The following is a 24,148-nucleotide window of genomic DNA, read 5'->3' as shown; positions in this document are numbered from 1 at the left end:
GATTCTGATGATCTGCACGCCTGTAACACGGTATGATGTCTCTCAGTTACAGCACAAAGTCGTACAAAGTGTCAAAGCATTTCTGAAGCTCTTCACACTGTTCGGCAGTCAGTCGAACGCCTCGACACGAGGGTGTCACTTCTTGCCCGCAATACCGCCACTGACGAATATCCACGCCCTTGTAAATGGTCTCCACGTAGACGTTCCCACCGAGATGTGGTGCCCTCGATTCTCGTTTGAAGGTGAGTATTTCCAGCCATTGTTTTATCGTCAGAGAAACCCCTTTCTTGGTGGGAAACCGTTTACCGCGGTCCTCGTTGAACTGACGAATGTGAATGGCATTGTTCCCCTTCTACGTTTTAGTCACGACGTAGATGTTACCGCCAAGATCTAGTTTGCATCTCGTTTCATTTTCTTCGTTTTTGCCAAGGCCCTCTGTAGTGCTTCTGTTATATCCCGATGCCATTTTCTTCGTTCCAAGTACAGCGCAAATAGACACAATAGCGTCAAGATCATCAAGTGTCCGTCTTCTCTCTAATGGTGTCGCTGAGCGAATGGCGATGGTTCTACATCTGAGATTTGTATAGGCCCCAATGTAGCGTCACCATGCCAACTGAGGTCAAGACGTGTCTGGACACGTTTTGGGATGACTCATGACCATCGCCATATATGGGCACGTTTCCAACCTTTCGTCGTGGAATTTTCCCCGGATGTTCCCCAACTGCCAAACCCAATAACCCAGTTAAGGTCCCCCATATCGTGGAATTTCCCCCCAAATGTTCGCCAGCTGTCGACTTCGGCACCTTTTCCCAGTACATCAAAGGACAACACCCATTAAACCCATGCTATCGTGCCATCTGATAGACCGTCAGTCATTAAAGGGACATTTCTGAGTTTGCTCCATTGTAAGATGTTTCCGACTAATAAAATATTTCTATGATTAAACTTACATATTAAATATATTTTCGTGTTTAGAATATCAGTGTCTGTATATTCAATGTGTTTCTGGTCGTCTTAATATTTGTAAGAAGCCCAAACTGGATTTTGTCTTCAAATAATTTCGTACGTTCGAAAAAAACTATATTTTAGGAAATAAAATGAAATTTAACCTAATTTAACCTATATTAGAACGATCAGAAACACGTTTAATATACAGCCACTAGTATTTTATGCAGAAAAATGTATTTGATATGTAATTGCAATCGTTAAAAAGTATCTGTTAGTTGATAACATCTTAAAAATTGCAGCAACCTCAGGAATGTCCCTTTAACGACTTCCGCACCATCTGTTTTCTCCCGTAAATCAAGGGACCCCCGACAGCTGCCAAGTTCATGACGGATATCCGGTGAGTCGTGACACAGAGGTCAAGTTCCCGTACCCATCCCACAGCTGCCAAAGTCATTAACTCAGTTAGGTCAGCGACCCCGTGACATCACACCCCACGCTTGGAGGTCAGCCAATCAGAGCAGGCCACACCCAGGTCACGTGACCTATTTTGCATACATGGTACTCAATAGGCCCTGGTACTACTCTCGGTTGTCACGCATGTCAACTTTAGATTACTCAGTTAAAATGATATGAACATAACAAAGAATTTGAATCATAAAGACATTGCACCTGTCATGTTCACAGCAATAGACCCTACAACCTTTAATAAATAATTAATAACCTTTTGTTTTGCATGTAGGCATGAAAACAAACCCCAACCCCAACATGTTTACCTCAATTACCTCATCTGGACTAGAGGAGCAATTACAGTTAACGTGTTCCCACAGAATCCATTATGGACGTTTATAATTGATCATAACATCGACAGAGCCAAACCGATCTATTTATTATTATTATTATAATCGATTATTAGAACACAGTTATTTAGAAACTGTATCACACAAAAAGGGTTACCTACTAAGCTAACACTACGTTCCAAAGAAAACAATGTACCCACTTCAGAAGGACGGGGAAGTACATTAAAGACAGCTAGTTTTACGTTCTTTTGTTACAACACTGAGAATAGAGACGTTTTACTTCGGTTAAAAAAAATAGGTACACGCTCCAATGCATTATTCATCGTATTTGTATCGGTAACATCACAAACCTAAAATTGTACATTGTATATTAAACTATTCACTTTAATTTGTCAATAAACACAACTTCAGTTGTACTGTATATTTTATGTATTATAAATACTCGTATAAGTATTCTCAATTTATTACACGTATACATATGCATTGCAAATATGTGTCTTAGCGAGCAACGTGACACACTGCAATATATCATGGTGTTCATCTTCGCTTAAGAAAAACTGGCCATTTTCATATCTGATGTTGCTGTAAATGTACATGACAGACTGTACGTGAAACAATTATCTGTTTTCTACTATATGTAGCATTCCATGCGTCAGTTTCAGTGCGTACTAAAGTTGTTTTAGCTCTACATTTAAACATGCAGTATTCGTCTTGTTCAGTTCCAGATAAAACAGCGATTATTTATCCGCGCTCGATATGATCTGTTCCATTGTTCTCTTCACTTCCTTCAGTTAAAGAATGAGTCTCATTCTGAGATTTCACTCTTTTTACTGTTCCAATCGTCTTCTGGTTGTCACATTTGTTCATGGAACCTTCAACACAACTGTCGCATTCGTAACATGTCCAGCTTTAATGAGTAGCTGCTTTGAATTCATAGTTGCTCTAACTTCATGCATCTTACGATTTTCTCGAATAGCCTTGTGTGACGGGACATGCTCTTAAATTTGTTTTCGCCTGTGGCGATTTTAATTGTGTTAGAGGGCCTGTGCAATTTAATTGCACTTAGCCCAGATGGGCAACTTGTTACGTAATACCTTCGCGCGACCGTACACATCCATCCAGGTGCGGAGGCCATGTGGCGAGTAGTTACGTAATACCTCTGCGAGTGCGGTTTTTACAACCGTGATTGGCGACGATGGCGTCAGTAAGTCTGACGATCAGAGAGAAATAATACCGCTTGGTCGCGGTGGAAATATCAGATGATAGGGGGAGGTACCGCCTTGTACCCCCAGGCGATTTCTGATTTTATAATAAATAGCTATTTTTTTTTAGAGATATCTGGGAGAACCAAAAAGGAAGGTATCCCGGGGGAACGTGTCCGTTAGGACTTGGTAAATATCATTTCTGCTCTGTTGTATAACCTTGATGTGATTGATGTGACTTTTAATATTTTAATACTGTATTATACCAATATTCTTTAGACAGTGTCTTCGGTCATCTGACGAAGTAAATCGTAGACTTTTGTTCTAACATTATACGAGTATTCGGTAATATAAAGCTTAGCCAGTCATCCTAGAAGACCTAGGTAAACTGTAGGTTATTGTCTTTATTGTGATAGGTACCAGTATTAATTCTGTGTTACAAGGTTACTGAATGAGTAGTTAGGGTTAATTAAAAATTAACCCGTTAGGAATAGAGCTGTAATTCCTTTATTAATTAAGTTCCCCTGGAAGCGTCTCTAAATTATCACACGTTACTGAACGAGTAGTAAGGGTTAATTAAAAATTAACCAGTTAGGAATGGTGTTGTAATTCCCTTATTAATTAACTTCTCCTGGAAGCGGTTCTCAATTATCATACGTGTGGGTGTTGTGTCACGGTGAAGTGATTCGCATATTGTGTAACTAGACACCTAGAGATTAACTAATTAAGTGATCAGTTCTGGGTTGTTATGATTCATTATTAGCCCGCCCGCCGCATCTTGGGGTCCTTTGGCTTTCAAGTAATTTATGTAAATACTTGTGTTCTTAAAATTGTTGACAGAATGAGTCAGATCTCCCAGGCAATGTCGGCTATTATACTGGCACTGTCATTAGTCACAAAACGCGTGCATTACAGTACATGCATAGCTTATAGACTTAAGATATTCTATCATCTTGGTCTGAGCTGGTGTGTGTGTGTATGGGGGGGGGGGGGGTCAAAATGAATTATTTGACCTTAAAACCGAGTCATAGGCGACAGTTTTGTCATAGCTGATTGCAAACTTGCATCAGATATATTGTCAGTTCTGTGTTTTGGCAGCCATCGTGGACGCCATATTGAACATTTCAAAATGTTAAAATGTGCCACGTTTGTACTCCCAGGTCCTCAATCAGCACCTTCGACAGATGCAAAAACTACAAAGAACAATTGTTGGTATCGAACTGCAAGGTTCAGTGCCCTCGGTTGACTAACATTTTTCTTTGGGCGACCATTTTGGTGGCCATCTTGGGTTCAAATGATGGTTATTATAAATGAAATGCATTACAACTAAAATCCAATCATGTTTTGGCTTAAGTGAGAAATAGCAATTAACATGTGTTGGCAACCAATGCGATATAGTTTTAATTTGACCTTGACCTTGAAACGACCTTGACCTTTAACAGTGGGCAGCCCCATCTCAGATATTCTTTATGATCTTAAAGTGCAATTGTGCCAAGGTTAGTGCTTTAAACGTGTTTTTATTAACATTGTCTAAATTTGACGTTTGACCTTAGCCTGACCTTGACCTTGACCTCTAAAATCGGGTAGCCACTTCTCAAAACAATTATATGGTCCCAAGGTACAACTGTGCCAAATTTGGTGTTTTGGACCAACGTGTCACAATTTGCCATATTATTTTAAAATCCATTTATATATGAAACATGTTATACTTTTTCTGAATTTTAAGAAAAATAATATGTAGAATAAAGAGATAGATATGACAAATCAAACATTAAATATTTGATCTTAAGGTATGCATAGCTACTGGAAACTGCATACTTTTCGATTTTGTGACATTTCATTGGACACAAGCATATACAAATGTTTCTAAAATAGTTTAATTTTTCATACAATTAGTTTGCACAAACAATATGTCAAATATGACTTTATTTAGGAAGAAATGCAGATTTTGCAGGTGTCTACGTGTTTGTTTGAACATCTTTTGCTTCCATAATTTGTTTACGTATGTACAAAGTCATCTACTTAGCAGTTACTTCAGTTACGTCATTTTCAGGTGATAGTGTGGGCACACTTTCGAGCATTTTCCCGCGTTCATAACCGACATTTCAGCGCTTTTGTATAAAGCATGTTTTGCAAAATGTTAATCGTCTACATGGCGTTTTCGACGTTTTGCAATGCTTTTGTCTCGTGTAAATAATTAATGTGGATTAATTCATGTTATTTAGTTATAAATCCATATAGTCAAATTTCCTGGAATTAATTTGAGGCATTAAATATAAATGTACGTTCTGAATTATGCTTGTTACATGACATTTAAGGTAATGAGACGCAAATATTATTGTGTAAGAACGAACATTGTGCGTAACGTTAGTTCTGTGTGAAATTGTCGGTCATTTGAAAAGGCGACCTTTAAGCGTTTATAAATATAAACTCAACAAAACGAGTTTCTTTTCAATTGTTTTCAGAATGTCCTGCACCGCCGTCAATACCAAACTCTCAACCAGAGTTTGACGTGAACTCTGCCCCTAACGCCACAGGGACGGTACTGAAGTATGCGTGCAGTGTTGGGTACTCACCACAGGGGAGTGTCAGGTGTCAAGTAGACGGCACGTGGACTCAGATGTCCTGCATTGAAGGTCTGAATTTTAAACATTAATATATTATCACAACGTTTGAGATAGCCTAGTACATGCTCACTGTATGCAGATTTGATAGAGCAGGCCTCTAAAATTTTGACAACGATCGCTTCATTCACTCGGCACTATCACAAGACACGTTTTGTGTAACTCATTTTTGTGCATTCATTAAATTTAGAATATGTACATAGTTCGAACAGGTTACTAAAAATGAAATAGATTACTGTAATTTGTTTTTTCAAATCCCATAAATGGGTTATGTAATCTTTCAATTTTAAAAGACCCGTAGGGCATATTAAACGGCACTGTTTACTGCAACTCTGCCATGGATTGGTGATTCCACTTGCAAGTCTTTGTTTAGCTGCTGTTTGAAGTTTTGATGAAATTGTAAAGGCAGTTTATGTGCTATTAGAGATAGTCGTGCTTTACTGAGTTGATGCAAATGAAAGCTCTATCATATTCTAGTGCATGTTGTCTTAATGGTATATTTCATGATTAAAACCTATACAATCGCATTTAATGCACACCAAGATGGATATGTTATATTCCAGACTGTCCCAGTCCTCCAGTCATACCGAATAGTAATCAACTATTTGCTGCATCAGCTGTCGCTAGATCCCAGGGAACGTCCTTGCAGTACCAGTGTCAATCAGGGTTTGTAGCTGATAATGGTGTCACAACTATCACCTGCCAAGAAAGCGCTATCTGGACAAACATAGTCTGTAAACGTAAGTGATTCTAAAGCACATCTAGTATGAGTACACTATTAGCTAGTACATCATTGAGCATTTGCTAATATTCTAATGTTATGTAGACATAATAAGCTACAAAAGCCGTTACTCTCGTGCAATAAATGTATTTCGATTACATCTTTCTCCAATCCTAAGAGGCGGGACATAGCTCAGTGGTAAAGCGCTCGCCTTATGCGCGGTCAGTGTAGGATCCCTGTCTGTGGGTCCAATGGGCTTTTTCTTGTTTTCGCCAGCGCATCCTGACTGGTATATCAAAGTGTGTGCTTTCTGTCTGTCGTATGGTCCATATAAAAGATCCCTTACTACCAATGGAAACATGTAGCCGGTTTCCTCTTTAAGACTATATGTAAAAATTACCAAATGGATGGCATCCAATAGCTGATGATTAACAAGTAGCGTGCTCTAGTGGTATCGTTAAACAAAACAAACTTTAAATAATTGGTTTCAATCTGTGCGTTTGCTTAAAACAGTGTGGTCTGCTTGCATATCCTATTCCTACATGTATGCATGAGAATGCATGTGCTGAACTTGTGTGTTAATGAGGGTTTTTTAAGTTGTATTGATATACATGTAAAGCACAGTGATTAGGGCATCCCAACCTCGACACTGCTATTTAATGTGGGACAATAAATATGTATTAAAAACAACAACAACAACCAAACAAAAAATACCACAGAGATTCATGGTTTCGTTCAATGAAGGTTCAAACACGCTCAACTTGGGTATATCATATTAGGGTTATATCGCGTGGAAACTATACATAAAAGAGCTGTCCTATGAAAGACAGCTATACAATATATTTCTATCTTCCATGGACTACCAGGTGATTATGCTCAATAAGATGAATAATGTTATACATACCAGGGATATAAAAACGTTTGTGTTATTAAGTATATCTATGCCCGTATGCGTCAGTTGACAAACTTTGATTGATGATTTTGTTAATATGTCAGGTAATTGAGTACAGCGATAGTTACGAATATTTATGTACGGTTCAGTAGCGCAGAGCAGATATTCCTTGTGGGACTGGGCGTGTGGCGAAATCTTATTGTATCATCGTAAACCCTACTGAGGCCTTTCTACAGTATATGATAGAGAGTTCCCTGTACCTTGGAGAACCCCCTTGGAGCCTCTTCCTCACAGAAGTTCTGTCAAAGAGAGAACTTGTTTACTTTGTTTTACTGTAGGGACGGGATGTAGCCCAGTGATATAGTGCACACCTTATGCGCGGTCGGTCTAGGATCGATCCCTGTCGGTGGGCCCATTGGGCTATTTCTCGTTCCAGGCAGTGCAGCACGAGTTGTATATCAAAGGCCGTGGTATTGAACTATCCTGTCTGTGAGATGATGTATATAACAGATCTCTTACTGCTAATGGAAAATCGTAGCGGGTTTCCTCTTTGTGACTGTATCAAAAGTACCATACGTTTGACATCCAATAGCCGATGAATAATAAATCAATGTTCTCTAGTGGTGTCGTTAAACAAACTAATTTTACTGTTTTAATGTATATATTGTTTAAATATCTGTTTACCTACCGTACCGTTGAGTAGGATATATATACATATATATATGTATATGCATGTATTTCATATTTACTTGTGTTTAAAATATTACATCCACAGGTGAAGGTTCCACTAGTTTCCATCTAAATTTCACAAGGTTTCGCTTCTTCTAAGCAAAGGACGCTATTACGATAAAATATAATAAGGCAAATAAAAAAACTTCACAATCTAAAATTTGAATAAAGTCAATGAGTGTTGAAAGCAGGTATTTTTCAGGAATAAATATTGTAATGGAAATGTCTACACTCCATTTGAAGCCCATCACAGTCCACGTGACCCGATCCATAGCATGTGCACAGTACCACTGAGGCAAAAGTGGTTTTGTACGTGCCACTGGTCACGTGACTACAATAGCACAGGTGTTTTCATCGTTACTTGCTCACAGTAGTCTGACACAACGAAAAAACACATTAAAACTATATTTGTTACGACCTGTTTCGATGACACGCCTCACAAATGTGCAGCGTGAACGTGCCGTCGGCATGTTGCACGCGGGAACGTCAGTAGCTGACGTTGCAAGGGCGTTGGTTGCAGTCCACGGACAATTTATGATCTGTGGACACAAGTACAACAAACGGGCACCACAGCTGATCGCCCCTGACCGGGTCACAGGCAGATGGCCGTCATATTATGTTACGTCACCTCGGCAATCGTTTTATGACAGCTACAGCAACCAGTAATGAGATTTTTAGACGTCGGGTGTCCGCGCAAACGATCTGAAATCGGCTGCCAATCGCTCACCTCCACGCTCGGCGCTATTTTGACTCAATTTCATCAACGTCAACATCAACGTCAACTGTGTGCACAACGCAATGGAGTAGAGTCGTGTTTAGCGATGAATCAATATTCACATTGCGATTTGCCGATGGCCGGCACAGGGTTTTGAAAAGACATGGTGAACGTCATGCTCAGTGTTGTGTCAGTGAAGTTCACAAATTCGGAGGCGGAAGTGTAATGGTTTGGGGTGCTTTCTGTGGAAATGGCCGTTCTCGACTTCTTGTCATCCGTGGGAACCTCAACGCTGCTGCATACCGCGACCAGGTGCTTATGCCCTTCGTGGCAGCTCATGGTCCAAACCTGATCTTTCAGCATGACAACGCCAGACCACACACAGCCATCTTGGCAAGAGATTACCCGAGGAACGCGGGCATCAGTGTCATTGATTGGCCTTCAAGGTCGCCCGACGTAAGACGCCTGCGCACTTCCAGAAACCCTCCACAGAATTTGCAGGAACTTGGTGCCTCATTAGTGGAACAATGGTGCCGTATCCCTAATGCAGTCTTTACACGCATCAGGCAGTCAATGACGAGGCGTTGCCTTGCAGTTGTGGGTACAGATGGAGAGCATACGCGATACTGAACCTGTGATTTCATGAGACAACCCTGCTTGTGAATTATAATTTTGACTGTTTGTGGTTTTGACGAATGCTATGGGTGCATCGAACAGATACTTTGACTCGACATTTATTCCTATTCTTTCTTTGGACCTCATACAATAACAAATACCTTATTTTACATGTTATTCTGTCATATTTGCTAATTAGCCAAGATGAAACGGTTATGAAGTTTTTAATTTGACTCAGTATATGTGATGGACAGTAGATCACGTCTCGTGGTAGTTTGAGATTGGGCTGTTTCCGTTAAAAAAAAAATTGTATACCACTGCCCCCTTTGCTTTCTCTCCTTTGACTTCCATTTCATTTTGACCGGCCTCGGTGGCGTAGTGGTTAGGCCATCGGTCTACAGGCTGGTAGGTACTGGGTTCTGATCCCAGTCGAGGCACGTGATTTTTAATCCAGATACCGATTCCAAACCCTGAATGAATGCTCCGCAAGGCTCAATGGGTAGGTGTAAACCACTTGCACCGACCAGTGATCGATAACTGGTTCAACAAAGGCCATGGTTTGTGCTATCCTGCCTGTGGAAAGCGCAAATAAAAGATCCCTTGCTGCTAATCGGAAAGAGTAGCCCATGTAGTGGTGACAGCGGGTTTCCTCTCAAAATCTGTGTGGTCCTTAACCACATGTCTGATGCCATATAACCGCAAATAAAATGTGTTGAGTGCGTCATTAAATAAAACATTTCTTTCTTTCTTTCCATTTCCTTTCCTTTCCGATCTGCTTCTCCTACGTGTATCTTTCAACTTCTTTCGCTGTCCATCTGAACATACAAGTCCTTGTATCTCAAATCGCAACAGGTGCTTGTCTCTTGTGACTATCCGTGCCACACACCTACCATATCCCATCAGCGTTTAGCTGTGGGCTTTGTCTGAGTGTTCAGTAGTTACTAATGGCATTGTTAAGAGGTACCTGTAGCCACCTACTATGCTCCCCTACTATCGGCGGTCGTTAGAGGACGAGGATGTCAGGTGGGTGCAGGAAAGTACACGGAGACTGCACCCGTGGGTTGTTTTCTTAAGATGATAATTTGCTTACAAATCAAACGCACACATTTAGCTCTCAGTCTCCTAATAAAAATTATCAATTCCCTTGTCATATCAGCTGTCCATGGACAACAATAACATTAGTAACTAACCTACTGTCCTGGACAGACAGCCCTAGGACAGCGTGCTTGAATCTTAATTGGATATAAGCACAACAGTAAGTTGAAATGAAAATGAAATTTGTAGAAAGCCCCATTGTCAGGGCGTGGGATGGTCGTGCCTGAACCTAGTTTGCATGTAGGGAAGTAAAGAAAATTACTCGGACTCGGAGGAATCCCGAAACGAAGCTACGAACCCCGTAACGAAGCTACGAACCCCGTAACGGAGCTACGAACCCAGGGCTGCGGACTAGGTTAGTCACTGTCATGTAGGTACTTAAGGTGTATCATTCTTGAGGAATCAAACCTCTACGCTAGACCTGATAATTATTCTTTCTCGTCTGTTATGTCGTTGATGTAGTGGTGTCATATTTGCTAAGTATAACTCTTATTTGCTCGAGTGACCTTTAGCCATCCCATTTGTTTACATGTTGTAGGGGAGGGCTAGAGATGACTGTGTGCAATACTTCGGCAATCGTCGACGACCAAATGGTAGCCAGCTAATGCGCCTAAAATACACATTTGTTCCTAAATCTGATGCCACAGAGCTTTAGTTTGATTATTCTCGAGTCAAGTCATGACATTAAACTTGCTCGAGCTAAACTCATGTGTGGTGTCATTAATCTTAACCAGTGGATACAAATAACAGATAGATTAGTGTAGGAAATCCAGAAGCATATAATAGTTACCAGCTAAAGATAGTGGCTGGTATCTATAATTAAATAGTGTGGGAAATATTAGTATAACTCTTATATCATATCATCCTGGACTTATTTACAATTAACCGAACTTAAATTATGTGTATGACATAAGTGGCTGTGTATTATTATTAAGCTACCTATAGGTTTTAGTGGGATGGACATTGTGTCTAACGGGTATTTAGCAATGTTTGGTAGAGACAGACTCTTGTACAAGAGTGTTGATAACATGTTGGAACGAATTTGCAAGGCCTCTTTTACCTTTTAGACTTACAGGCGTTCAACGACATACATTTACTATGCTTAAACACCTGTGTTTAGAAAACCAAGCGTCGTAAATTCTGCCCGTTATATTTATGTTATGATTTATAATAACAATTATTATTTAATAATTAGTCAATGGTTCTCGGAGTTATCCTTTTATAAGGATACTGGACAATCAACGTGACATGTGGTTAACGGTGAACCAGATGCTCAATATCCCTCATAATCTTTGAATTGACCGTTTTTGTAAAGTGTATTATTTTTAATTTGTATTTTATCTTTAAGAATAATCAAAATAGCATATATGGTAGGTTCCTGCTTATGCATCTGCATGTGCTTTTGTACGTAGCACATTCCTGTGTGGCCTGTGGCAACCTTTCCTCCTAACCTCTTTGGGCCTAAACTTAATTAAGGTTATCAGCTATCAATGCAATGTCTAAATAAAATTATATTATATTATATTATATTTATAGGCGCATCACAAAATTAATCCCCTTCCCCATTTACTATTTGAACTTAAATCAAAAAATAAAAATTTAAAAGTGGAAGCTACAATGGGGAGAAGAACACTTCATTTTATTAGGTGTAAAATGTTCGCTTAACTTGGACGAAACGATTTTGCAAAATATTGAACAAAAATACTTGAAATGAAAAACAAGATAAAACAAAATATTTATTAATTTCATTACCAAATCTAAAATTACTAAAATTGTTAAAAGAAATATACAAAATCATTTTTAATTTTATGTGGAAAAATAAACCAGATACAATTAAACGTTTTAATGCAAGATTACCAGTTTGGGGGTATTAAAATGTTAAACGTTGTAAATTTTACAACAGCACTGAAATTGACTTGGGTAAGAAGATTATTTCTATCACGATCCAATTAGACACATCTTTTTCAATCTGTAACAGGCTTAACAACTAAACAATTAATAATATATGGGGATAATTTTATTCAAATTAAGAAAAGGAACATACATAATTTGTTTTGGAAAGATGTATTAAATAGCTGGCTAATACTTAAACAAAAACGCGGCTTTAATAATGATGATTTGTTAAGGTCTAATATTTGGTATAATAGTAACATATTAATAGACAAAAAAACAATATTTTATAAACACTATATTGAAAAAGGTATATTATTTATACAAGATTTATTAGATGACGAAGGACGATACATGAACTTTGATACCTTTAAAGCAAAATATAACATAAGGTCAATTTTTTTGGAATATACCTCGTTATTAACGGCTGTCAAATCCTTTATGCGTGATATAATAAATACAAATAACCAAACATTCAATTTATGCAAAAATCCAATATTTCCAACGAAAATTAAATTCTTTCTAAAAGACCAATTGGGAAGTAAAACCTTTTACAAACTTTTAAATAAATTATCTATAGTTCCTACATCACAAATGAAATATTCAGTGGAAGGGTGTGATTTTACCTCTTCATTATAGGCGAAATATTATAGTTTATCATTTTGCTCTTTAAAAGATCCAACGCTGTTGTGGTTTCAGTACCAGATTTTACATAGAATTATACCAACAAATACCTTTTTTACATAAAATAAAACTGATTGATTCTAGTATGTGTAACTTTTGTTCACATGAATCAGAAACACTGCAGCATCTATTTTATGACTGTCCTAAAGTCGTTGAACTCTGGAGTATTATAGAAAAATGGTTATTACAAAAAGGTGATTATACCCAGTTGAATAGGAACACAGTCTTATTTGGAATTGTAAATAGTAAACATATATTTGTAAGCTGGTTAATTGTTAACGTAAAATATTACATATACAAATCAAAATTACAAGAGTACACTAAATGAAACTGGTATCAACAATTTTATTAAAGATAAGTTACAAATAGAAAAATACATATATTACAAAAACTGTTTACACACAGAATTCGACGACAAATGGGAACCAAGGTTAAACGTTCTAGAAGGCCACAACTGAGACACTTAGTACTTTTGTTATGTGTATAATTTTAAGTATGACGCAGTTTGGACGTATATCTATAACTTCATTTTAAGTTTTCTCTTTTCAATCTTCTTTTTATTTCCACTTTTGTCACTGCTCCTTTTTTATATATTAGTATATTGTTTGCTATGTACTTTGTAAGGTAGTGAATTCAGGGCCCCAACCCTGACACTATCATAACATATTTCTGGGGCAATAAACTATTTATTAAAAAAATAATAATAATGAAAAAAAAGAAAAGAAAAAAGACAAGTAAATATTTTGTAAATACCTATTTAATGATACTCTACCTAATTTAGCCTTTACTTGTTTGGGTTGTCATTGATGTACAAGGTGGTGTTTACTCTTGAAATTAAAATAAAGATGTCGGTAAAAAAAAAAAAAAAAAAAAAAAAAAATATATATATATATATATATATATATATATATATATATCTGTTAAGTAATCAAGTCTTGTCCCGAGTCAGGCCCCAATCTTGTCAGAGGTCGGACTAGGATGGGCGTGTTCCAAACCCTAGTGGTATATGAGGACGTAAAACTAGTTACCTACCTACCTACATACATACATATATAGCACAGTGTTAAAATCCAACCACATATGTAATTATGGCTGGGGACCAGCGTAAATATATAGTTCACGTTAATTATGATAAAATGTTAGTATAGACCTATCTCAGGGGTATCTTATCATTAGCAGATTATGATCTGGTAATACAAATTTGTCTGTGCACATTTCAGCTCTTCGGTCATGCTCTGAAGTGAAGGCGTGTAACAGTCAGTACGAAGACGGTGACTACTGGATTTACCCGGCTCCTTATGGAAGTACAAAGGTGAAAATCTACTGTCACGGTATGAGCGGCGGCTCACCCACCGAGTACGTGACGTTGAATGTGGCAAACAAGGCATACTATCCGGCCGAGTCCAACATAGAATGTGAGGGAGAGACACCTCCAGGATGTTCGAATGGTGGTGGGGAGACGCACTACAACAAAATTCGTGTCGATATTCAGGTATATATGAGAGACCTAATTCGTCAATAGAAATGGGTAAGTTAACAGAAGTCCCCTTCCTTCTTCACAACTTGATGTCTCTCGCTTGAAGATTAAGAATACTACCAAAAAAAGTTTGTTTTGATTAACGACACCACTAGAGCACATTGATTTATAAATCATCGGCTATTGGATCTCAAACATTTGGGTAATTTTGACGTAGTGTTAGAGAGGAAACCTGCTACATTTTTCCATTGGTAGCGAGGGATCTTTTATATTCACCTTCCCACAGACAAGACAGCACACACCACGGCCTTTGATAGACCAGTCGTGGTGCACTGGCTGAAACGAGAAACAGCCTAATGGGCCCACCGACGGAGATAGATCCCAATCCGACCGCGCATCATGCGAGCGCTTTACCACTGGGCTACGTCCCGCCCCGAATGCTACAGAAAAAGTACATGAAGCCAGTTCTATTAGTCTATCAAACGTACTGTCGGTGAGCTTTAAGAAAGTACATGAAGCCAGTTCTATTAGTCTATCAAACGTACTGTCGGTGAGCTTTAAGAAAGTACATGAAGCCTTTTCTATTAGTCTATCAAATGTACTGTCGGTGAGCTTTAAGAACTAACATGAAGCCAGTTCTATTAGTCTATCAAACGTACTGTCGGTGAGCTTTAAGAAAGTACATGAAGCCTTTTCTATTAGTCTATCAAACGTACTGTCGGTGAGCTTTAAGAAAGTACATGAAGCCAGTTCTATTAGTCTATCAAACGTACTGTCGGTGAGCTTTAAGAACTAACATGAAGCCAGTTCTATTAGTCTATCAAACGTACTGTCGGTGAGCTTTAAGACAGTACATGAAGCCAGTTCTATTAGTCTATCAAACGCACTGTCGGTGAGCTTTAAGAAAGTACATGAAGCCAGTTCTATTAGTCTATCAAACGTATTGTTGGTGAGCTTTAAGAAAATACACGAAGTCAGTTATATTAGTCTATCAAACGTATTATAGGTGAGCTTTAAGAAATTATTCTTATTTCAGACGATGGAAGTGAACAGAACAGAAAGGACATTTGCGACAACAGTTTTTGGCAGGCCACTAAATTACGGCGAAGCAAATGATTGTTACACAAGTCATTATGGTGGCGTCAAACGACCATGTGGACCAAAGGGAACATTTAATATAGACACGACTGGAACCGGTCTGATTGTCAGAAACACGGTTAGTTATGTTTTGTTTTATTGCGGCGTATAAGGGCCGGAATACATAACTATATATAATATATAAATATAATCATCAGTATATGTGTTTGTGTCTGTTTTTGTGTGTGTTTGTGTATCTGTACATGTATTTACTACCTTTCAGATAAATTTCATGCGTCAATAGCTAATGAATAGCACAAGTACACCGTCTCATTTGCGGGGAAATACAGAATTTGCCGGGGTGTACGAAATATCACGTGACTTGCTCGACTGGTTGTACAAAAATGCAAACTGCGGATGAGACCAACGACATTTTCTCCAACACGCCTTACTGATTAAATTTGTTAAAAGACTTTAATTCATTATGAATGGGAATACCACAATTCGGTAAATTTTATTTTTACTGTTTATTTGAAGATTTCTTGAGCACGTTTGGCCAAAAGTTTTTGCTAGATTGTAGTTTTTTACGTATTAAGAATCTAATACTAGAATGTAGCATTGCGTAATCAGTTACCGTGGTAGAACTTGGGCTAATTATCACGAACATATTTTAAATAATAATTCGACATGCTTTTTAACATGTTCTACAAGTTAGAACAACACGACAACTAGTTTTGTTCGGCTGCGGGTGTTCAATTTTGTTTTCCCGATACGATTACAACTGATCGTAAACGTTTAAAACACGCAAGATAATAAAGCGCTAAGAGTTGTCTCCCTTTGCGAAACACAGGTCGAAATATGTTAGGGGTAAAACCACCCGGATTCCTTGTTGACACTCTTAATACCCAAAGAGCTAACAAAAAAGCTGTAAATACCTTGCATAGTAACTAAGTTATTTGTTTACAAAAAAAATCCAATATATTTTGAGGAATTTGATGTTATGTTATGTTATTATTAAACTCAAACTCAAAATGTGTGTGTTCTTTATTTAACAGTTTGACTGTTAGTGTAATTTTAGTTTACTTATAAAAAAATCAACAAAATCTGAAAGGTAATAAATTCGTTACGCGGATTTTTGATGGGGCGTACGTGATTGTACGGCTGCGCCTTAGGAATGACAGATTTTGGAGGGGCGTACAATCCCGTACGCCCTGTCAAAAACCCGCGTAACTAGTAGTATTGATGTATGAATATCTATATATTGTATGTATGTCAAAGTTGACTATTACATACATAGATATTAACGCACTTACGCAGGCGGTGGGTAACTAAATCCTTTCTGCCCTAACAAATTGTTCCATGCCGTTGCTGGGACTCGAACCAATGACACCGAATCGCCCGCAACTGGCAGACTTGCCACGATACGTTCTGAGCTATCCAGGCATCCATAAAAAGGATGCTGTTTAACTCAACATATGCATGGGGCCTATAATCCACGCGGTCGATCCCGCTTATGTGCATTACACAGTGGGCAGACCTGGCACTGGCTAGTATGTATTGATGTATGAATATCTATATATTTTATGTATATCGCGGTTGGTTATTACATACATAGATATTAACGCACTGGCGCAGGGGATAATTAAATCCTTTCTGGCCTCACAGATTGCCTCACGCCGTTGCTGGGACTCGACCCTGTGTCACCGAATCGCCCACAACTTGCAGACTTGCGACGATGCGTTCTGAGCTATTAAGGCATCCATAAAAAAAGTATGCTCCTTAACTCAACTACATTCATGGAGCCTACAAGCTACGCGGTCGATCCCGCGTATGTGCATGACAGTGGGCAGACCTGACACTGGCTAGTATGTATTGATGTATGAATATCTATATATAGTATTTATGTCGAGGTTATATACATATATATTAACGCACTGGCGATAATTAAATTTTTCTGACCTCACAAATTGTCCCGGGCCGTTACTGGGACTCGAACCTGTGGCACCGAATTGCCCGCAACTTGCAGACTTGCGACGATGCGTTCTGAGCAATCGAAGCATCCATAAAAGGATACTCTTTAACTTCACCACATGCATGGGGCCTACAAGCTACGCGGTCGACCCCGCTCGGCAGAGCCTCGGTGCATTCGCCATTCTAACCTCCACACGATAAAGCCGATATCTTAAGACAGTAACCAGTTATTCCCTATGTATTTGACGTTTTTGATAATAATACATTTGAATCACATAGACTCCACATTATATATTGTAAACTTCCTAGATGCCACCCTCAACCTAACCACTGGAACATATAAAAAAGCCCAACGACCAACCGATGTCATCCTTATATATATATATATATATATATATATATATATATATATATATATATCTGTGTGTGTGTGTGTGTGTGTGTGTGTGTGTGTGTGTGTGTGTCTATGTGTGTCTGGGTGTGTGTCTCTGTGATTATGTGTGTGTGTGTGTGTGTGTGTGTGTGTGTGTGTGTGTGTGCCATAGTCATATAGCTACACATGTGTACATGGATATGTAAATGCTGAACTATTGAATTAAAAACACATTGCAAAAACCTTATTTAATGTTTAACCATTATTATCTATGTCTAGGCACAAACTAATAAATACGGAAAATTATTACAAATAAACAATGTAACTAACATGTGAGAGGTACGCAATTGGCATTAGCCTGTGCCAACTCTCGATTCAATTGAGGGTTAAACAGCTCAATAAAATGCATTTCTTTAGAGTCGAAAAGTAGATTAAAATTCTGTCCTCGATTGGCAAAATATTTGTATATTGGAAATATCTTACCATTATCAGACGCACAAGAATGAATACGTTATGAAATATGCAGCTACTGTTTTGTTTTTTTGGAGGATGAACGGATTGTCCTGTATAACATTCATTACAAAACATAAATTATATTTGTTGCTCTTCTCAGTAAATTCCTTTGAAGTTATTTAAAATGTTGAACCTTCTAGCAAGTGTTGAGAAGTAACACGTTATAAGGAAATTATGGTATTATTTGGTGTCTGTGGGTGTAATAAATACATCTCTACTGCTTGGCTTATGTTGTTTGTATTTTTAATTACCATCTAAGAATGGATGTTTTTCTTTACTGTCTGTCGACTGTAAAGTTGATATTTTGGAGCAGATTTTCAAGATAGGTCGATCGTTTCAATGTTTTCTTTTGATTGCCCCTACAATATCAACCAGTTATCTAAATATCGTTTCCTGTTAGTGTTGAATTACTTGGTAGTGCCTGATAAATTCGCTTTCAATTTTCTAGTATAGATTTTCTTCTAAGTATGCTAGATCTAAAATAGCGTATGTTCGGGTCAGTTTTATTCCCGTTCATGTTCCCTGCGTCTGAAGGTATGAATATTTCTACTGACTTTAATATGAATTTCTTTTGAGTGTTTCTCCATCTAGTAATTGCTTAATAACTTCTTTACGAAGGTCATGAGCAATGCTAATATAAAGTGACACACTATCAAATGTAACAAGCTGTGTTTGATCTGGTACTTCTTTCGGAATGAACTTTAAAATATCAAGATCATCTTTGACATGACTTGGGATATGTTGAATAAGAGGTTTTAGCACAATATCTATCATACTACTGCGTATGCCATGCTGTTCTAGCGATAATTGGCTTGAATTTTAAGTCTTGGGTGTTGGGACATGTTATATATTCCGAATTTTGATTTAATATTGATTTCTTTCCGAGTTGTTAGATTAGTTATGCCTGTATTAATTAATTATTTAAAATTTATATAATTTTGGCGTAGGTATGTTGCGGAATTTGTTTATACGTATCTTTGATCATATTATATTCAATTGTTTTCTTTATATAAATGAAAATTCATTACTATTACTGCTCCTCCTGTGTCAGGTTCTTTAAGTGCTGTTTTTATTTTCTCAAGATTCGTCTAAACCTGTGTGTGTGTGTTTTGTGTGTGTGTGTGTGTGTGTGTGTGTGTGTGTGTGTGGTTGTGTATGTGTGTTGTGTGTATGTGTGTGTAAGTATGTGTGTGTGGTTTGTGTGTGTATGTGTGTGTCTGTGTGTGTTGTATGTGTGTATGTATGTATGTGTGTGTGTATGTGTGTGTGTATGTATGCGTGTGTTTTGTGTGTGTATGTGTGTGTATCGTGTGTGTATGTATGTGTATGTATGTATGTATGTATGTGTGTGTGTATGTATGTGTGCGTGTCTGTGTGTGTATGTATGTGTGTGTGTGTATGTATGTATGTATGTGTGTGTGTTTTGTGTGTGTACGTGTGTGTTGTGTGTGTATGTGTGCATGTATGTATGTGTGTATGTGTTTGTGTGTGTGTATGTGTTTCTGTTTGTGTGTTTGTGTGTGTGTGTATGTGTGTATGTATGTGTGTGTGTGTGTGTGTGTGTGTGTGTGTGTGTGTTCACGTACCACGACAATGCCCCAGTGCATACCAGCGACGTTATCATGGCAACTGTGCAGGAGTGTGGCTATGAACAGTTGCCTCACCCAACCTATTCAGCAGACCTCACTCCCAATGACTATAGGTTGTTTGCCAATCTCAGGAACGCCTTCGTGGACAGATATGTGATAGTGATTGAAGACGACGACGATGATGGTGATAAAGATGATGACGATAACGTTGATGGTGGTGATGATGAACTCGCAAGGTCTGTGGATAGGTGGTTTGAGGGTTACAGTGAACTTCTATTGGCAGTGCGTTGTAGCATTGCCCAAGAGATGGAACAAATGAATCAGTTTTAATGGGGATAAGACTAGCATGACAACCTTTAGATTTAGGAACAAGAGTATCAATCTTAATTAAATGGGGATTATAGAAGACTGTGTACATGTATTCTGTAACTGTGAGGCTTAATATTTTTGACGCCCTGTATGTGGCATATTTGTTTATAGGTTTGTATGCCTGCCCGTTTCTGTGTCTGTCTTAACTTTTCACTTGCCTGTTTCTGCGTGACTTTTCATATATCTGTCTCTATAATTATCAGGAGCAAGTTTGCATTCTATCGAAAAATAAATAATATAAATAAATAAAATTGCATAACATAAAACAAGAGAAAACAACCTTTCTCGTTGTAGCTGACGTTTCTTTTAAATGGTTTGAATCCTTGGGGACAGGGTGTCGGTAACACGGACGGGACAAAGATCGACTTACTGTGTGGAGGATGGCCTGGCGGGTGTTCTCCAAGAGGAGCGATGACGTTAGAACTCGTATCGACTGGCAGCACAGGTACTCGTGTCAAGTCCGGTCAATATTTCATCTAAAACAAACTTGTGCTCGCTTTTATATTATTATTATTTTGTTTATTTTGACGTCACAATTACTAGCAGTCAGCGATATAGATTTTCACGTTACCTATAAATTTGAGTTTATTTTTATAGAAAAAAAGGTACACATATTGTAACGTTGTAACACAATAGACTTTGAAATATAAGCGAAGTATTTTTATTTAACATTTGGAAACACATAACATTTTGGTTGGTTGTGCCATTCCCTAGATGCTTTCGGGCACCTGCTATTATCCGACCTCCGCTGTAGTGTTTACACCATAACACTAATAGTTTTTATACCGCTTTTGACTGAAACATATTACAAAAATATAACCGAGTCATAAATAGTTTGTGTCGCAAAGCTAAAAGTGAGACCTGTTGTTTGTAATTAACCCCTTTTGTTTTAGAAACAAATGGTGAATCACCCTCTAGGCCTAAATTGGTTCCCGCGTTATGACGATTGTTTAATTTCGATGAATAAATAAATAAAATGTTACGCCATTATTAATCCATTACTTTGGCTTTGGCTTTTTTATTACCGATGCATTTTGGAAATTATTTGAGAACTGTTTATCATACTGTTTAGAATTATTTTGGGTTATAAAGAGACACATATATGTTATAATAAAGTATAGTATAGTATAGTATAGTATAGTATATCGTATAGTATAGTATCGTATCGTATCATATATCATTTGTTTTTATTTCAGTACCATCCAGTTCTAGTGCAGTCGATCCGATTTGTCCCTAGAGTTCGGGAGATAAATGAAGATTGCTTCGCACCATTACAATTCTGTTTGGTGAAATATTATCTAATAAAACAGATAAAGAATACAGTGACGTCCATCCTACCAAGCAAAACACTTTACATTGATTCAGCTTTAAAGAGCATAGGCATTTAAATTCTTACATTATTTAGATATAAAGTCTGGCAGCTTATTTGCGCCATATTGCATTTTACTGTGGTCTTATATCTATCTCGCAAGAGCGTACTGGTGAAAGATGATAACTTCCAGTAATGATCACGATATCCTGCCACTGCTTCCCATAGAGTTTTAATGCTGCAGTCCGAGATCGAATGCAGACAACCTTTTGTAAATACGTCAGAATCTCTACTACATTTCCAGTGGCGGATCTAGAAAATAATATGAGGGGGTGGCTGGATTGAGATGGAGTGAACCGGCAGGGGCTGAGCCATGGTGAAGGATCCGGAGGCAAAGCCCACTGAAGTTTCGGCATTCTGGACATTTAGATCCTTATTTCACTGATTTCTAATTCTTAATTAATAATTCTATAAAGTTGATCAATTTGTTGCCGTTTTGCTGATTCACACCAAAATATATAGAAAACGATTTAATATTGTCCTTACCGATGCCAGCCATATTCGGTTCAATTGTACACCTGATTGACAACAGGGCGATGCATATTATGTTCGCTAACGGAATGGCTTTATATACACCTTCCTGAACAAAACTTTGAAGTAAAGGTAAATGTTTAGAATGAACATAACAAAAATTGCCCAGGAAGGGGGTTGCTAGCCAACCTATTCACACCCCCCCCCCCCCCCCTCCCGCTGGATCCGCCACTGATTTCGCCTAATCAAAGAACACAGTTTGCTTATATTTCTGATTACACGGTCTAGCTTGTTTTAATAATCTATATAAAGGTCATTTAGGGCTAGAGGATACTGGGTTCGTAGCTCAGTGTCGACTCTAGCAAACAGCGCATACACCACTAGGCTTGAATAGACTGTGCTAGGTTTCTTGCCATTGTAAGATGTTTTCGAATAGCAGAGGCCTTTTAACTACTGAAATTACATACTAAATAAAACATTTTTTAATTACACTAACAATGTCTAAAACACTCAATTTGTTTCTGGTCCTTCTTGTTTTTGTATAATCTTAATCTTCATTTTACCTCAGAATATTTAATTGTTTTAACGTACGAAATTTATTGGAAGTTGAAATCCAGTTTATAACACCATGTATTCTTCTATCTATCTATCTATCTATCTGTCTGTCTATATATGTCTATATATATATATATATATATATATATATATATATATATATATTAGAATCTCCTTGGGTCGAACTCTGATTTTCTGTTTATTGTAATTTACTGTTACTTTACTTATAATATACGTTCGTTTTCATCACCACCACCATTCCCATAAGAAACTTATTTGTTCAGCAGCTGCTGTACATGCAATCTGCAATGGAAATATTGTTATTGGCATTAAGGAGCGGAATAGAGCTCGGTGAAAGAACACAATACTGAATTGCGTCTGGTCCAAGGATCTTATTAAGAGACCTACTTACTTCTTCCAAATGGTGAAATGAAAAGTTTTAAATCATTACAACAAGAATTTAACTTGCTCGGCGATTATGTGTTATATTGTAGACTAATCAACTATTCCTAGGTTATGGCTTCGTAAGTTAAAGTAAAAAATAATATGGACACGTTATTTACAGATACTATTCTCTGAAAAATAAAAAATAACATAAGCTGTAAATTTATATATATACTCGAAAGAATTTAAGGGTCAAAAATGTATAACCAAATAAGTTTCAGAGTGTATTAGATTGATGATGTAAACTACACCAATTTTTTTATTTACTGTTCCATATTTACAAAAAAACACAAATAAACGTCACTGTATACAAGAAAGTCAGATGACATGCTGTCAAAGTTGAAGGTTGTCAAACATGGATTTTACACATTAGAACATTCGTTTAATAGTGTGTGAATCCACCACTGGCGCGAATACACTCGACACATCGTTGCCTCATGCTGTTGATCAGACGTCTGAAGAACTCTTGGGGAATGGCCTGCCACTCTGCCATAAGAAGTTGACCCAGATCATGAAGGTTGGCCGGAGGGGCATGGCTATCCCGAACTCTCCTGCCTAATTCGTCCCAGGCGTGCTCTTTTGGGGCCAAGTCAGGCGAATATGCTGGACAATCCATCCTGGCGATACCTTGTAGTCTGAGAAAGTCTGGCACGGTGGGATCTGGCATTGTCATCCTGCAGAACTGCCCCGCCGCCAATCTGCTGAAGGCCTGGGAGAACCAACGGCCGGATAATCTCATTCAGATAGCGGATTCCATTCAGATTGCCATCCACCAGATAGAGGGGGGGTCCTGTGGTGGATAGAGATGCCGCCCCACACCATGACGCTGCCACCACCGAACCGGTGACGTTGTCTAACGTTAACGTCAGCGAAGCGCTCCCCAGGACGTCTGTAGACACGAACCCGACCGTCGTTGAACTGGAAACTAAACCTGGACTCATCAGTGAACATCACTCGACCCCACTGAACACGTTGCCACCGCAGATGAAGCGTGCATCAGTTACGTCTGGCCGTTCTGTGACGTGGTA

At 38.1% G+C, this 24,148-nt stretch overlaps 1 protein-coding gene across 1 annotated transcript; it reads left to right on the top strand.

The window, feature by feature from the left end:
* The first annotated feature begins 7 nt into the window (after positions 1-7).
* Positions 8-22,720, top strand: LOC121381717. Its single transcript, XM_041511064.1, has 7 exons — positions 8-242; positions 5,413-5,583; positions 6,135-6,311; positions 14,133-14,404; positions 15,426-15,605; positions 20,576-20,726; positions 21,478-22,720. Exons 1-7 carry the CDS (start codon positions 8-10, stop codon positions 21,516-21,518), a joined length of 1,227 nt encoding a protein of 408 aa, XP_041366998.1. The 3' UTR covers positions 21,519-22,720.
* The last annotated feature ends 1,428 nt before the right edge of the window (positions 22,721-24,148 follow it).

Source organism: Gigantopelta aegis, chromosome 9 (assembly GCF_016097555.1).
Source record: "Gigantopelta aegis isolate Gae_Host chromosome 9, Gae_host_genome, whole genome shotgun sequence".
NCBI classification, from domain to species: Eukaryota; Metazoa; Mollusca; class Gastropoda; order Neomphalida; family Peltospiridae; genus Gigantopelta; species Gigantopelta aegis.
Note: the sequence above shows the minus strand (reverse complement) of the source record. Positions and strands in the feature narration are given on the sequence as shown.